The sequence below is a fragment of the Triturus cristatus genome, chromosome 6 (genome assembly GCF_964204655.1).
Source record: "Triturus cristatus chromosome 6, aTriCri1.1, whole genome shotgun sequence".
In the NCBI taxonomy this organism is placed as follows: domain Eukaryota; kingdom Metazoa; phylum Chordata; class Amphibia; order Caudata; family Salamandridae; genus Triturus; species Triturus cristatus.
The window spans coordinates 269,002,529-269,016,263 of NC_140589.1; the positions used below are offsets into that span (position 1 = coordinate 269,002,529).

Consider the following 13,735-nt stretch of genomic DNA (forward strand, 5'->3'; position numbering starts at 1 on the left):
CCACAAATTGGTGGCCTAAACTGTCACCTCAGAACCTGGGCCATAGGCTGGCAAGAGGAGTTCCAGAACCTTCTGGACCCTTCTGGACAGTTAGGGCCCAGGCTATAAATAGAGGCGAGGGGCAACGGCCATTTTGTGCGTGGTGAGGTAGTCAGGAGTAAGACACCTGAGTGGGGAGGTGGGTGCGCCAGAGGGGGGAACTGACTGATCTTAGGGCCTACTTCTTCCCCACCTCGGTTGACACTGCCCCCTACCTCGTGACCTAGCCCTGTTTCCAGCCTGTGACCCTGGGGTGACCTCAACCCGCCACAAGACCTTCTCACAAGAACTTTCCGTGAGAACTTGTCACAGAACTGTTGGGGAATCAACCAGGGCCCTGCGCCGTGTCATCCCTGCGCCTATTGATGTCATCTGGGCCCCCTTCCTAGTTCTTTCTGCCACTGGCGTGTGGCCTACTGACACTCAACCTGCCTATTCTGAACCGGGACATCCCTGCGAGTGAAAGGGGGCGCTGAGCGCTAAGTGAATTGCCACCCCCGAACTGCAGGCTACCCCGTTAATTGGAACCACCCCCGGCAGGGCTGCCCAAAAGAATTACTCACCACCGCAGCCCTGGGCCGTGTTTCTTGCTCCCTGCCCTCCTTGGGGCCCGCGGGGAAGACCGGGGCCCCGCCGCTGCTGTCGCCGTCTGAGCGAGGTGGCCCTCCGTGTGGAGAGGGCTGCTAGTTTACCAGGAAGGCCGCGTAGGTCTGAAGCCAGCATCTGGGATCACCTGACTGGGGCGGACTGCCAAACGCCGCCCCCGCCGACTTCTGAAGAGAAAGAGGCCACGCCCCGTAGGTCGCGCAGCGGCTGCGGGTGCGCTCCAACGCCGACTTCTGAGGAGGCCCTCGTCCCGGACGTCGCCGGGAGGCCTGGTAGGCTGTCGGGTGGGGCTCCCAGGGGAGCGAGCCCCTGCCGGTTGGAGACTCATCCCCAGGGCCTTCGGGAGGCCAACAAGTAAGGTAACTTCCCCCGGGGAGGAGGGGGAGAGGCACGGAGCTCGTCCCTCCCCCTGGGGAGATCCATCGAGGGTCTGCTGGGTTCCCTACGGCCGAAACGGGCTTTCCCCTACATCGGCCGACGGCCGCAGAAGTTCTGGCCCGGGAGAGGGGCTAACTGGAAGCCAACCCCCAAAGTAGATTTGAAGAAGGGAAAGGGAGAAGGGGGGCCGCATATCGCCGGAGCTCGGCAGACAGCCTCCTTCCACCGTGACTATCGAACTTCGGATCTCTGATCCAGAATACCACCCTAGGTGAAGACTCTGACTGAAGGCTGGGTGTAAAATAGGGATTTCAGGCCCCAATTAGCGCTGGGAAAACTTGTCATGTCTAGCACCTCAATGGAGTAAATGATTAGCGCTTTGGGTTTGGGCTATGCTCTGAAGTGATACTGTGAGGACTTGACATAACTATAGTACCCTGAGTCCTCCCCAAGTTTAGCGCTTCCAGGAAATACAATGTTTGGTACGTTAGTGAAAGGCAAGGTTTCATGCTAACATTGCTGAGTTAGCGCGTTTAAGAATTGGTATGTGCAGTGCCCTGCTTAGAGTGTCATGATGAATGCTATAAAATGGCTATGTGCGGCGCCTTGATGAAGACCAGGTTTTATAGTGTTATTGAAAGACAATGTGCGGCGCTATGTTGAAATACATGATCTGAAGCTCTAATAATTTGCTTGGTGCAGCACCTTGCACATCCACTGTGTTGACACTCCTCAGGATTCCCAAGGGTCGCGCTCTGGTTCCATACCAGGCTTAAAGTATTCATGTGATGCCAAACCAGTCATAATGAAAAGTTATTAATCCTAATGTGTATAAGATAAAACTGATTGAATTCATTGACAAGAAGAAAAGTACATGAAATAAGGAAAGATAAAGCTTTTCTACCTTTTCTAACCATTTGGTGTAGCGTAATTTTTAGTGGTGGTACGCTGGAGTGTGAAGTGAGTGTGATGCAAGCACAACATGTCTCTTGGGCATAGGCCTTTCCACTTTAGCCAAGCTACCCTAGGACGTTAGGTCCAACACACACCATCAAAGAAATTAGTAGCAATTCATACAATCATATGTACAAAGAACTTAGTAAAGTTCTACACGAAATCCAGCACTATTTCATCTTCTAAAAGAGGGGAATATGAGGTTCCAAGGTACAGTGGGAAGGAAGCATGTCCTCTTATAGGACTTGAGACAATGACTTTCATACATTCCTTCAAAAATGCATGGTTCCCAGAGTTTGCACCAATGAGGAATAAGCAAGCAGAACATTTTACTACAGAATACATTTGAGGATTCTCTCACAGTAGTATTGCATTTAGTTTAGTCATTCTCAAATTATTCCAGAATACAAATGGATACATTGTACAATGATAGCCTGGGACAGTTGGGCGGTCCTGGATTATGAACAGTGTGTGGAAAGTCTAGGAATGCTCGGTTTGTTTATGTAAACCTTGCAGTTGTTTATTATTTGGAACAGGGAGACAACAATGGCAGTAAAGATTATGTGGTGCATTTACGACAGTGGTTGAAAATGGAGGACAGTGTAAACACGGGTATGTTAGCTTAAACTCAGTTCTAGTGCATTTAAAGAGGACACAAAGGAAACAGGTCTCATATCATCTTCAATCATAGCTGTGCTGATTGTACCAGTTTGGAAAATGAATGGTGCTTTGGGTCTCTAAATGTATGACAACTATCCACTACATCTGTTTAGCCCTGAAGAAGTACTTCACCACTGCGAAACACATATTGGCTGTGATCATATTGGTGGACTGTTGGTCCTATTGGTAAAGGTGATTTTAAATATCCAGTAATGCTCGCAAAGAAGCTTGCGTTCTTTAGTCATTTGTTTTTACAATGAACAGTGAGTAATAACGCAACATGAACGTCACCCAAAATTAAAGATATTACACAAATTATGCCAGTGATTTAAATTTCATCCGGTCCAAAAATGTCTTAGTTAAGCTTCATGGCCATGCCGCTTCTTCTAGGATTTCCACACACACTTTTGTTCCGCCAACTTCTAAGACTACTTTCAGAACAGAACGTTATGCGCAACAAAACAAACATTTAAGCAAAACTTAGGTTTACTCGTACACTGAATAAAACATGTCCACGATTAAGAACTACAATGTTCACAAGCTAATTCATTTGATTTAAATAGGACTATAGTTTAGCTGTATGTTTCTACTAACAGTAAGAAACGGAAAAACGAGTTTATTTTGGACTCCAGCATTTTCTTCGAGACCTAATACCCGACATGCCAACCCTCCCGATTCAGGCGGGAGACTACCGATTTCAAGGCTAGTCTCCCGCCTCCTGACTCCTGCAAGCAAAAACCCGATTCTTCGGGGGTTTCAGGTGACAGGGCTTGGTATTGTGTAACGTGCTAATTCTTCCAGCAATTGTCAGAGTGGCAATGCAGGGGCTCTAGAAGGGGTGAAAAACCAACAAAGCCTCATTAACAAGTAAATGGTCTTTTAAAGACCTGTGAAGTTCTTGCATCAGCCCCTCTCTGCCTGCCATTGCGCTCCATGCTTCTGAAAGGTAAGAAAAAAACGTGCATTTACGTTTCAAATGTCCAATCCTGCAGCACCACACTTACAAAGCCCATAAATGACAGTAACCTGATTCAAACCCCCATTCTCCCGATTTCTTTTTTTAAATCTCCCACTTTGCTCTTCTGAAATGTTGGCATGTATGTAATACTGTACTTACTATACGGTAAGTTGCACCCTTCCAATATGGCGGTTAAATGAGCACCATTACAATGATCTTTATACTTCCTCAAACGTCTTGGACGGGTGCTTCGAGTTCCAGTCTTGCTTTAATGCGCATAAAGGAAACTCGCTCTTTTAGAATAGCGTGTTGTCGCTTTCCCAGGTATAGCCGTGGAGACAGTATCTCGCTATAGCAGGCTGGGTTCATACGATGGAGAACGGGGGAGAGATATTGGCCTCCGCGCACTCGCATTTCCAGCAACAGAAGTACGATATGGCAGAACAGCTATATAGCAAGTTCATTGCCATGCACGAGGCCGCAGGCACACGTGGCAGGTAAACGGAATCTCTAGGACTATGTGAGCTTGGGACTGCATAGAGATAAGCGGGGCCGCCTACTAAAACGTACAACAAGACCAGGTTGTAGTAATCCTTGTAAACGCTTGTTTGCGCATGCTTAAGGTGGCCATCTTAGGTGTAGGAAAGTCTTGTTTGTATGTTGCATAGTGATTTGAAATGCGCAGTCTAGTGGCGTCGAGTGAGTTTAGGTCAATAACTCCCATTAGTGATTCGCAGGATACTACCCTTGTTGAGTCGTCAGGTGTTTGTTTGGGGAGCAAGCTGTATATTACGAGTTGCGAAGCGCGTTAATGAGAGTTAATTTCATAATCCCTCCTTTAAACCAGGCCATCTTAAAAGCTGTAACTGCTGGATGGATATTGAGCGTATTGAAAGTGATTATCTAATACTATTTTAGAGTTTCAGTCCCTTTACCATCTCCCGGAATAAACCTTGACTGCTCGCCGTTGGTGAATATTGGTATCCACCGATGACGCCAAAAGACCCAAAGAGGAAATCTCACAATTCTACGCTAATATTAAGAGCGCATAGAAATATGTTCAACACGCAAGTGTGATGGAAAAAAACAAGTGCACTAAGGTTGAGGTGGGCAGATAACAGGAATAGATGTGATCTTCTGAGTTATTTTCATGTCTCACCTAATATAGTGTTTGCACTGTCTACTGTAAGACGTGTTGTTAGCTTACAGTTGGTATTAGTATAGAGATGTGTGTGCTCAAATAGCTGGGGATTTTGCAAGCCGGTAACTAAATGTATGGACAGAGCTGTGACTAAGCCTCAGTACGAGAATTGCTTATCAATGTTTGGCTTTATTGTCCCTCACATTTGCTTGCTTCTTATTCATCCGAATGTGTGGATTTGTGTTCTTCTTTTGGCTTTAGTCCCTCCCCTGGAGCATGGACCCATTATTTGGATCTTTCTACTTCTCCCTTTTTAGGTGCTACTGTTTTCTTTTTTTCATGCATTTCATCATTTCATGCGTTATCAGGGGAAGGGGGCAGCACCCAACCTCATGGTATATTCTAAAATGTAATATGGTAGTACATGTATATCATTTGAAGCAGGTAGTAGCATGTTGCAGTTTTCTTCTCCCGCTTTAAGTAACTAATTTATCTTGGGTCAATCATTTTCTCTCTGTGATTGTTTCCACTAACCTAACAATATGCACATTCTTTAGCCTACTTTCTAGTAGAAGATCCCAGCATGTTCATTCCCACATTCATCGTTGTTTAAAGGCAGGTGGTCACAATCGGTACTGGCATATCTAAAATTGAGCTTACCTATGAACCTGCGTTATTTAGGACTGCTTTGCTGGAGATCCTCCCTTCCAGTCACTGATAGTGTCCTCTTGCAAAGATCATATAGAACGGAAAAAGTCTTTGCCACTTAGATCCTACTCTACAGCTAGTCAAGTGAGTGGGAAAATGCAGTACACTTCTCACCCTGCAACATGTCACTAGGCAGCAGGGCAGACCACTCAAAAAAGGACAACCCTACAGAAAAAAGAATGTTGTCCACCCTTATTAAGTCACTGGCAATTATGTAACATTCATAAAAGTGTCTAGTCATGACAGTGATATTTACTAGCGTCTAAGACTTTTATACTCCCGTTTTATACTGTTTACAGCAAGGATCATTTTCACAATGAAACATGTTAGTTTCATAACTTCAGAAAAGACTCGTTCTACCGTGCATTGTGTTCCAGGAATAATTATAGCAGAAATGTGTATTACCTACTTTCCAATAATCTTTGGCCAAGATGAGATATGGTTTTCATATAGGCTTTAGAATAAGTAATTTGAATCACCTTGACATCACCAGAAATGACTTCACATGAGCTGGTGATGACATCTCATGACATATGAGTTGTGCATTCATGGACGACTAGTTACTTAACTCAGCTATAGCAGCATAATAGAGCTTTAATCATTTCTGTCAGTAAAACCTATGCAAGCACTGCATGCTTCTCACAGAAGAACTATACTAAATAAATAATGCCTAACCATGTAAAGCCATAGGGATTAGTCTGCTCCCATCTGTAATCCACATGGAATAAATCATGCAGCTGTGTTTTATAGCCAACTGCCAGTTCAGAGGGAAACATGTCTATAGCTGTCAGTCATTTGAGAAGGATATTGTATGGAAGGAAGGAATCCAGGAGAAACTGGTACGTTGTCACAAGGAATCTTCATACGTCGAGTAAAAGCATATACGTTGAGCCCATCCTCCAACGACCTCCGTGCCCGCTGCTCTGTTGCTGAATGGTGTTACAAACGACCGGTTCAGTAACGAGACCTGCAAAACACAGATCAGCGTTTGTAGGATGCAGAGATACAAAGGAAAATCACAGGAGCCACCCACAGAGGCACGAGTAGAATGCACGCTCTAACCAGTCACGTACTCCCAACATTGTTAGCATATAACACATCTCCCTTTTCCCTCCCAAAAAACAACAAAAAAGCCTTGCATGGTAAAATCCTGTAAATACAAAGGTTTTTTGACACTGAAATCATCCCCTGCCATCATCCCCTTTGGTTTTGCTTTGTTCGCCCTAAGTTGGCAGGGTATGCCCAGACGTGGGTCTCTTGCTCACTTTGCCACTGGATTCAAGCTAGCCTGGCTGATGATGGCTGATTAGCCAGAAACCGGTCGCAGGATGCTTGTTTCCGGTCCAGGGAAGACATGGCTTGGCAGTTCGGGCTGGACTGTTCCCATGAGGCACAGGGTCAGACTGATTTGCATATGGCCATGTCTGAACTGGGGTGGCGGAGTGAGCTAAAGAATGATGATGGATTAAACCCAGATCAGTTGACTGGGGGTGACTGCTTGCAATGTTCAACACTCCGTCCATCATCCCCTTTGGTTTTGCTTTGTTCGCCCTAAGTTGGCAGGGTATGCCCTGACGTGGGTCCCTTGCTCACTTTGCCACTGGATTCAAGCTAGCCTGGCTGATGACGGCTGATTAGCCAGAAACTGGCCCCAGGATGCTTGTTTCCAGTCCAGGGAAGACATGGCTTGGTAGTTCGGGCTGGACTGTTCCCCTGAGGCACAGGGTCAGACTGATTTGCATATGGCCATGTCTGAACTGGGGTGGCGGAGTGAGCTAAAGAATGGTGATGGATTAAACCCAGATCAGTTGACTGGGGGTGAGTGCTTGCAATGTTGAACACTCCGTCCATCATCCCCTTTGGTTTTGCTTTTTTGACACTCTACCACTTCTGGTAGTAACCCAGTCATTAGCAAGATGTGCTCTGGAAGAACCCACAATGACTCTTGAATCTATATGAGAACTAATGCCCTGATCAGTAGTATGTTAATTACCTGCAACATGGGTTTGAGGTTGGTGAAGACGAGACTGAACAGTGTCCTGAGCATTGAAATATGAATCCAAAGGGGGTAAAAACACGGCATTTTTGGGAGATTGTTGCAAATAACTCCCAACAACCGTACTTTGAAAATCACTCAAAAGAACCAAGTTCTTTATGGCCCACCATCGTCCATCCTCCAATAGCAGCGATGGGTGAGAAACCTTGGAGACTATGAAAGGGCCATTAAAGTTGAAATCCACTATGGATCTTCTTGGTTTCATATTCCTCAACACAACCCATGACCATACCACAGCATGTGGTGTGCACACTTCCCTTTTCTTGTCATGAAAATTTATGGTGTTCATTTGTGATTTTTGAACTCTAGATTCTAGATCCTTGAGATTCACAACTTCATCCAATCTATTAGGCGCCTTATCTTTAAGCCACCTGGGACACAAACCAGTGTGAGCTTCTCTACCACGTAACAGTAAAAAAAGGAGACACTCCAGTGAGACCATGTGGAATATTATGATATGCCCAAATTTTGTCTTGAAGGAACCCTGTGACATCTTTGTTGCATGTGAGAGCAGTTTGATACCCTCCTTAATCAATCTATTGGCCCTCTCAACAGCCCCATTAGAACGAGGCAAGTACAGGGGAATATTGTAGTGTTTAACACCCCTATCCTTTATGAAGGATTCCATAGCATCTAATACAAGTTGCACCTCATTGTCAGTGACAAGTTCCTCAGAGTACCCTTCCAAGGCAAAAAGTTTGTTAAAAAATTTGATGACTCTTCGTGTGGGTGTCTCCTGCACAAAGTGATAGTATATCCACTTTGAAAAATAATCTATGACAACAATTACTTACTTACTATCAAAAGGTAGGGACCCCACTGGCCTAGCAAAGCCGAGTGCAAGTTTGTGCCAGGAACCCTGGGGTAATGGTGTAGTGACCAAAGGATTATCTTGGGACTTCCAGTGTTTGTTAGAAAAAATGCTCTTCTGACATTTGTCAACAAATTTGTTGACATCAGAGCCCATGTAAGGCCACCAAAAATAGTACCTCAAAGTCTTTTTGGCAGTGGTGGCTTCCAAATGAGCTTTGTGGCCTAACACAAGAATTTTGGGTCGAAGCTGATTGGGAACCACTATTTTGTCACCCCGCATAAGGATGTCGTTTTCAACAGTGAGTTGGTCTGCTAGTTGGCAAAACACAAGCAGGTCCCTCTTAAAATTCTTAACGTGAGGCCAATCCCTGATGAACAAATTCCTTGACTTTGCTTAAAACCATTTCATTGCAACAGGCAGTAACCCCCTCAGTTTCTGAACTAGTGCATTTGCACAGCTGCATCACATCTACATATTGTGACACAGAAAAAAACGGTAAGACAGGATCGATGTGCCCTGACACATATTTAGACTATTCCAGGCCGCCAAAGCTGTAAAAATGGCTTATGCAGCAGGTATTAGTAAATTTTTATGTGCATTGAATTAATAAAATGTTGCTCTGTTCATCTATATTTTAGACAAACAGCTCCACCCTATGACAGACTGTCTTAAGTGCTGGTGTTGACAATTAAGTGGCGGTGCCGAGCACTGTATACCACCGGCTCAAATTAAGCACTGTACTAGAGCTCCCCAGGGCCAAATGCTAATAATACTTCCTGTTAAAATAGTGCAATGCTTTAAACGTCGTTCCTTACAGGTCCCCAAAACATTGGATGTCCAACCACTTGCTATGCTGTTATGAAACCTAAAGCTTAAATACTTGCTCAGAATCAAAATTCTATTAATTAGGACACTAACCTAAAATGGTACTTAAAGGCAATAAAACTGCCCAAAAAAGGCATGCAAAGCTGAGGAGATAAGCTCCTCCTAGTACCGCACCCTATTTTCTGCACACTCAATCAATCAATCAATCAGTCAATTAAGCGCGCTACTAACCCGTGAGGGTCTCAAGGCATGGGGGGTGAGGGGGAGCAGCTCCGGTCAGTAGAAGAGCCAGGTCTTGAGGGTCTTCCTGCAGATGTGTAGGGTGGGGGCATGTCTGATGTTGATCGGGAGCTCGTTCCAGGTCTTGGCTGCGAAGTAGAACGTTTTCCACCCGTCCTTGCTCTGCAGATACGCGGGGGGTTGGCGAGGTCGGCGGATCAGAAGTTTCCCTTGGGTACGTTGAAAGAGATTCTGTCGATGAGGTATTGTGGCCTGCTGTTGTGGAGGCATTCGTCGGCGTGAGTGAGTATCTTGAAAGTTACTCTCTTCTCGACAGGGAGCCAGTGTAGGCTTCGCAGGTGTTGGGTTATGTGTTTGTGTCGAGGGATGACGAGGACGAGTCTGGCTGCAGTGTTCTTGTATGGTCCGGAGTTGCGGATCAGAGACTTGTTGATCCCGGTGTAGAGGGCATTTCCAAAGTCCAATCTGCTGGTTGGGGCCTGATTACGACTTTGGTGGTGCGGCCATGGGTCTGCCCCCGCCACAGCACTGCCAAAGCCATGGTCAGACCGCCTGCCAGATTTGGAGTTTCCTCCTGTCTGGTGGGTTTTTTTGGCATTCCCATGGCGGTGCCGCCAAAAATGGGCACTGCAATGGGAACGCCAAAAACAGTTCCTGCAAGGCATGGACTGAAAAGTCCATGCAATGCAGGAACTGGGCGCAGGTACACAGGGGGCACACATGTTGTGCCCCCCCCCCCCCGTTTGCATCCCCATTCAGTGGTGGCACAGGGGGCCCTGCAGGGTCACCTTTGTTTCCTCTCCACCACGCTGTAGGCAAGGACGGTGGGCCATTGACAGAACTCTTTGTGAGCAAAGAGCCAGCACAGTTTCCCCACTTCCGCACACAAAAAATTCCATTTGTTCTTAGTGCAGCCCCATCGGGGTTGAGTTAGCTTCTAAACGCTGTATTATCAGAGAAAGCTATTACGAAAAAATATAAGAAAAATACTCTACTTATTCACTTCAAATGGATGACTGGCTGAACCATTCCTTCTGATAACTGATCCTACAACTGAGGGTTCTACTTAGGACTATGTAACAGGTTCTTTAATTACTTCCTGATCTATCCTACTGGCTGAAAGCGACAATGATTCTTTTTTTTTTTTTACTTGATATTCCGAATTATTACATTTTATTTTGTTTTTCTACAATATACTGATTTGTATTATGTATTTTTTCTAAAAAGGCCATTGTGATATTTGCCAGTGTACCAGATAAGTGACAGCGTTCAGCGTGTGTAAAAAACCTACAGTGACATGCATAAATGAGTTATTTCAAATAAAAACTGGGAAGCTATAATGAAAAGCATAAGTCCAATCACAAACGGTAAAGTATTGCAACCCACAAAATAGCACAGGCATTGGCAATGTGTGTAGGTTTTGCATTTGTGACCTATTGACTTTTCTAATGGTTTTTGTCAATGCTCTGCAAAACCACCCAAAAAAGAAAAATGCATCATAACGCGGCTTGGGCTACGTCATTCGGTAAGCGCGCACATGAATAACGACTTCTATGCGCCATCGTGCATTTATGCTGATTGGTGTGGGTGCCATTTTCGTTCTCTTTTTTTAAATTACTGATAATTACCGATCCGAAATTGCAGCCATCGATGGGGCAGCAACGAAGGAGAAGGTGGAAGGGAAACATTGGAAAGCGGGCAGGGAAACATTGAAAAGTGGGCGGGGAAGCAATGAACCGGGGCAGGGGGACATAATTAAGAAAACTATTAAAAAAAAATAAAAGCCAAGGTTGAGGAAAGGGAGTTGGAAGCAGTGGCGACAGTGGAGGAATGATGGAGCAACACTGAACTTGTAGGGTGGCGTCCGGGCGGCGCACAAGGAAGAGAGCAAATGGGGGAGTAGGGAGCTACAAAGTGCTTGGGGAGAGAGATACGGGGATTTGGTGTGCAGACAGCTGCACCTGAGGGAGACATCCTGAAAACACATGCATTCTCATGCAGTTCTTAAAGAAAAAAGTAGTTCCCTAAATGTGAGCAGTGGCAGAATGCAAGTTTGCAAATCAAAAGGATAGTGAATAGTCGATACCCCTAGAGAGGGACAAATGCAAGCAGAGGAAGGAAATCCATTGAATAAGCAGTAAGCAAATGCGAGTGACAATTTAGCTAACCAATGCTAATCAGTGGACGGGCTTACAGCCCACTGTTAGTTGTTGGTATGGTCCAAAAGAGATTTTCACCTGCAAGCAGCTAAAGCTGTGTGGTATGCGAAACCTATAAGGAAAAATATCTTCTACATCCGATTATACCAAAAGTGACTTGTAGATTGCTGGAGCAAAAGTGTCAAATAGTTAGATCTAAGCACTTTTTCTCAATTTTGTATTTTGTGTTTAAACAGATGCAGTGCAGATGAACTGGCTGTGGCATACAATAACCGAGGACAAATCAAATATTTTAGAGTTGACTTCTATGAAGCGATGGATGACTATACAAAAGCTATTGAAAGCAAGCCAAATTTCGAAGTTCCTTATTACAACAGAGGACTGATAAGATACCGACTAGGTAAATCTTTGCATGAAGTTTCAACTTTACTTTCACATTTATGGGGCTTCCAAATGGAGACATCTGTCTTAAGGCATACTTATGATCTATAGATACATATATGAGAGGCATAGAGAGTAATATTATATTAATTATCATTGCTGAATGTGGGTAGGGACCAAAACTCATGAGAGGTGAACTGCTATTGGGTCATAATGCCCCTCCCCAACAGTGGTAACAAATAGCTAATTACATTACACTCCTCTCTATATATAGGTTATGCCATGAGATTATTTTATGTCTGTTAAAAAAAAATATATTTAACAGAAACCAGGATGGAAGAGGCTAAATTTGTGCAGTACAATAAAATGATATTGAGGAGGTCTTGTGAACATTAGCAGAATTGTTTGCATGTGTAACGTAATTGTAATATGAAATGTGTGAGACAATAAATAGTGTTTTCATCATGCCAAGTTCACTCTGCTGTGACAATTGGCAATAAACTTAAATTTGACCTTTGCACCCTAGTAACAAATGTGTGTTTATTTGTACAGTTGCTCTAAATAACATGTCATTGGGTCATATTTATTTTTCACTTATATGGTATATAATATATATATAATATACATCTCAAGTGTGGGATCAAACTGCGAACTTAATGTATGTTATCTTTCTGCAGTCAAAATAGGTTTAGATTAAAATTTCTATTACCTCTACTGACACTGACTCCTAGATATCTGAACCCCATGTAACCTATGACATGCTTAATGCCATTGGTACTTTTCCCACTTCCAACTACTATATCACTAGTTGAGGAAAGATGTCAACTCAATTTACCTTGATCTCACCTAGTAACAATTGTAGCACTGTAATAAGGATAGCCTTTAAAACTGGATGTCATTTGTTTAATTGCAGCCTTTTTTGATGAAGCTGTAAAGGATTTCAACAAAGTTTTGGAGCTCAATCCAGGATTTCAGGATGCTGTCCAGAGTCTAAAACAAACAACTATTGATAAAGAAAAATGGTGTAAGAGACATATGGAAAATTCCTCCTGATCATTAAGGACATATTTGATTACCTTTGAATCGTCATGATGATGGTTGAAGCCAAAAAGACATATTAAGTAAATATGATTTGAATTAATGTGTTTATGTTTGTATTGCAAAACACAGTGATTAAGACAATACAATGTCAGCTAGCCATATCATCAGGTTAGGGAAGTCTGAGATTGAGACCGAATCAGATGAAGTTCATGATTGTAATATTTACAATCATAATTTATATGGGGCACACTCTGAACAAATTTGTCTCTATGCACTTTAATAAAAGGGTCATTGATGTAAAACTAAATTGTATTCATTTTATTAACATTAGAAGGATTAAAAGCTATATTTTCCAGATTTTAGAATTCAAATCTGGGATCGGCAAGACTCTGATTGGGTGCGGAGTTCCCTTATTTGTTATCATATACAGTAAGGAGCTTAGGGGTAGAGAACAGGTCGTCCCACACTCTTATAATCATACACAAAAAAGGACCTGTTCACATAGTGATACTGATACTCAAATCCCTTCACGTCTGTTATGAATCATTCAAAACAATCTATTGGACCAGTAGTTACATCTATACCGTCTGTATTACTGGGATCTGGATCACTTTTATTAGAACACTTCAAAACTGTCAGTTGTGTTTGTTCTAACTAGTGTCTCCCACAGTTAAGCCCATCCTCTCATGTGATGTGACCTGCTCAACGGAGCAAAAGAAATTGTGGAAAAATGTGAAGGAGGATTGGCGGTGCCTCACGGAAGTAACACCAAGGG

At 43.8% G+C, this 13,735-nt stretch overlaps 1 protein-coding gene across 1 annotated transcript; it reads left to right on the top strand.

Annotated features, from left to right (window-relative positions):
- The first annotated feature begins 3,823 nt into the window (after positions 1 to 3,823).
- Positions 3,824 to 13,267, top strand: TTC32 (tetratricopeptide repeat domain 32). The gene is made up of 3 exons (XM_085610632.1): positions 3,824 to 4,092; positions 11,775 to 11,938; positions 12,833 to 13,267. The coding sequence occupies exons 1-3, from the start codon at positions 3,968 to 3,970 to the stop codon at positions 12,970 to 12,972; spliced, it is 429 nt and encodes a 142-aa protein (XP_085466758.1). The 5' UTR covers positions 3,824 to 3,967; the 3' UTR covers positions 12,973 to 13,267.
- The last annotated feature ends 468 nt before the right edge of the window (positions 13,268 to 13,735 follow it).

Bases quoted from the DNA above. Each gene is read 5' to 3' on its own strand.
- TTC32 (XM_085610632.1), top strand. From the start codon at position 3,968: ATGGAGAACGGGGGAGAGATATTGGCCTCCGCGCACTCGCATTTCCAG. The intron at 4,093-11,774 runs GTAAACGGAATC...GTGTTTAAACAG, and splicing joins GCCGCAGGCACACGTGGCAG to ATGCAGTGCAGATGAACTGG. The intron at 11,939-12,832 runs GTAAATCTTTGC...GTTTAATTGCAG, and splicing joins ACTGATAAGATACCGACTAG to CCTTTTTTGATGAAGCTGTA.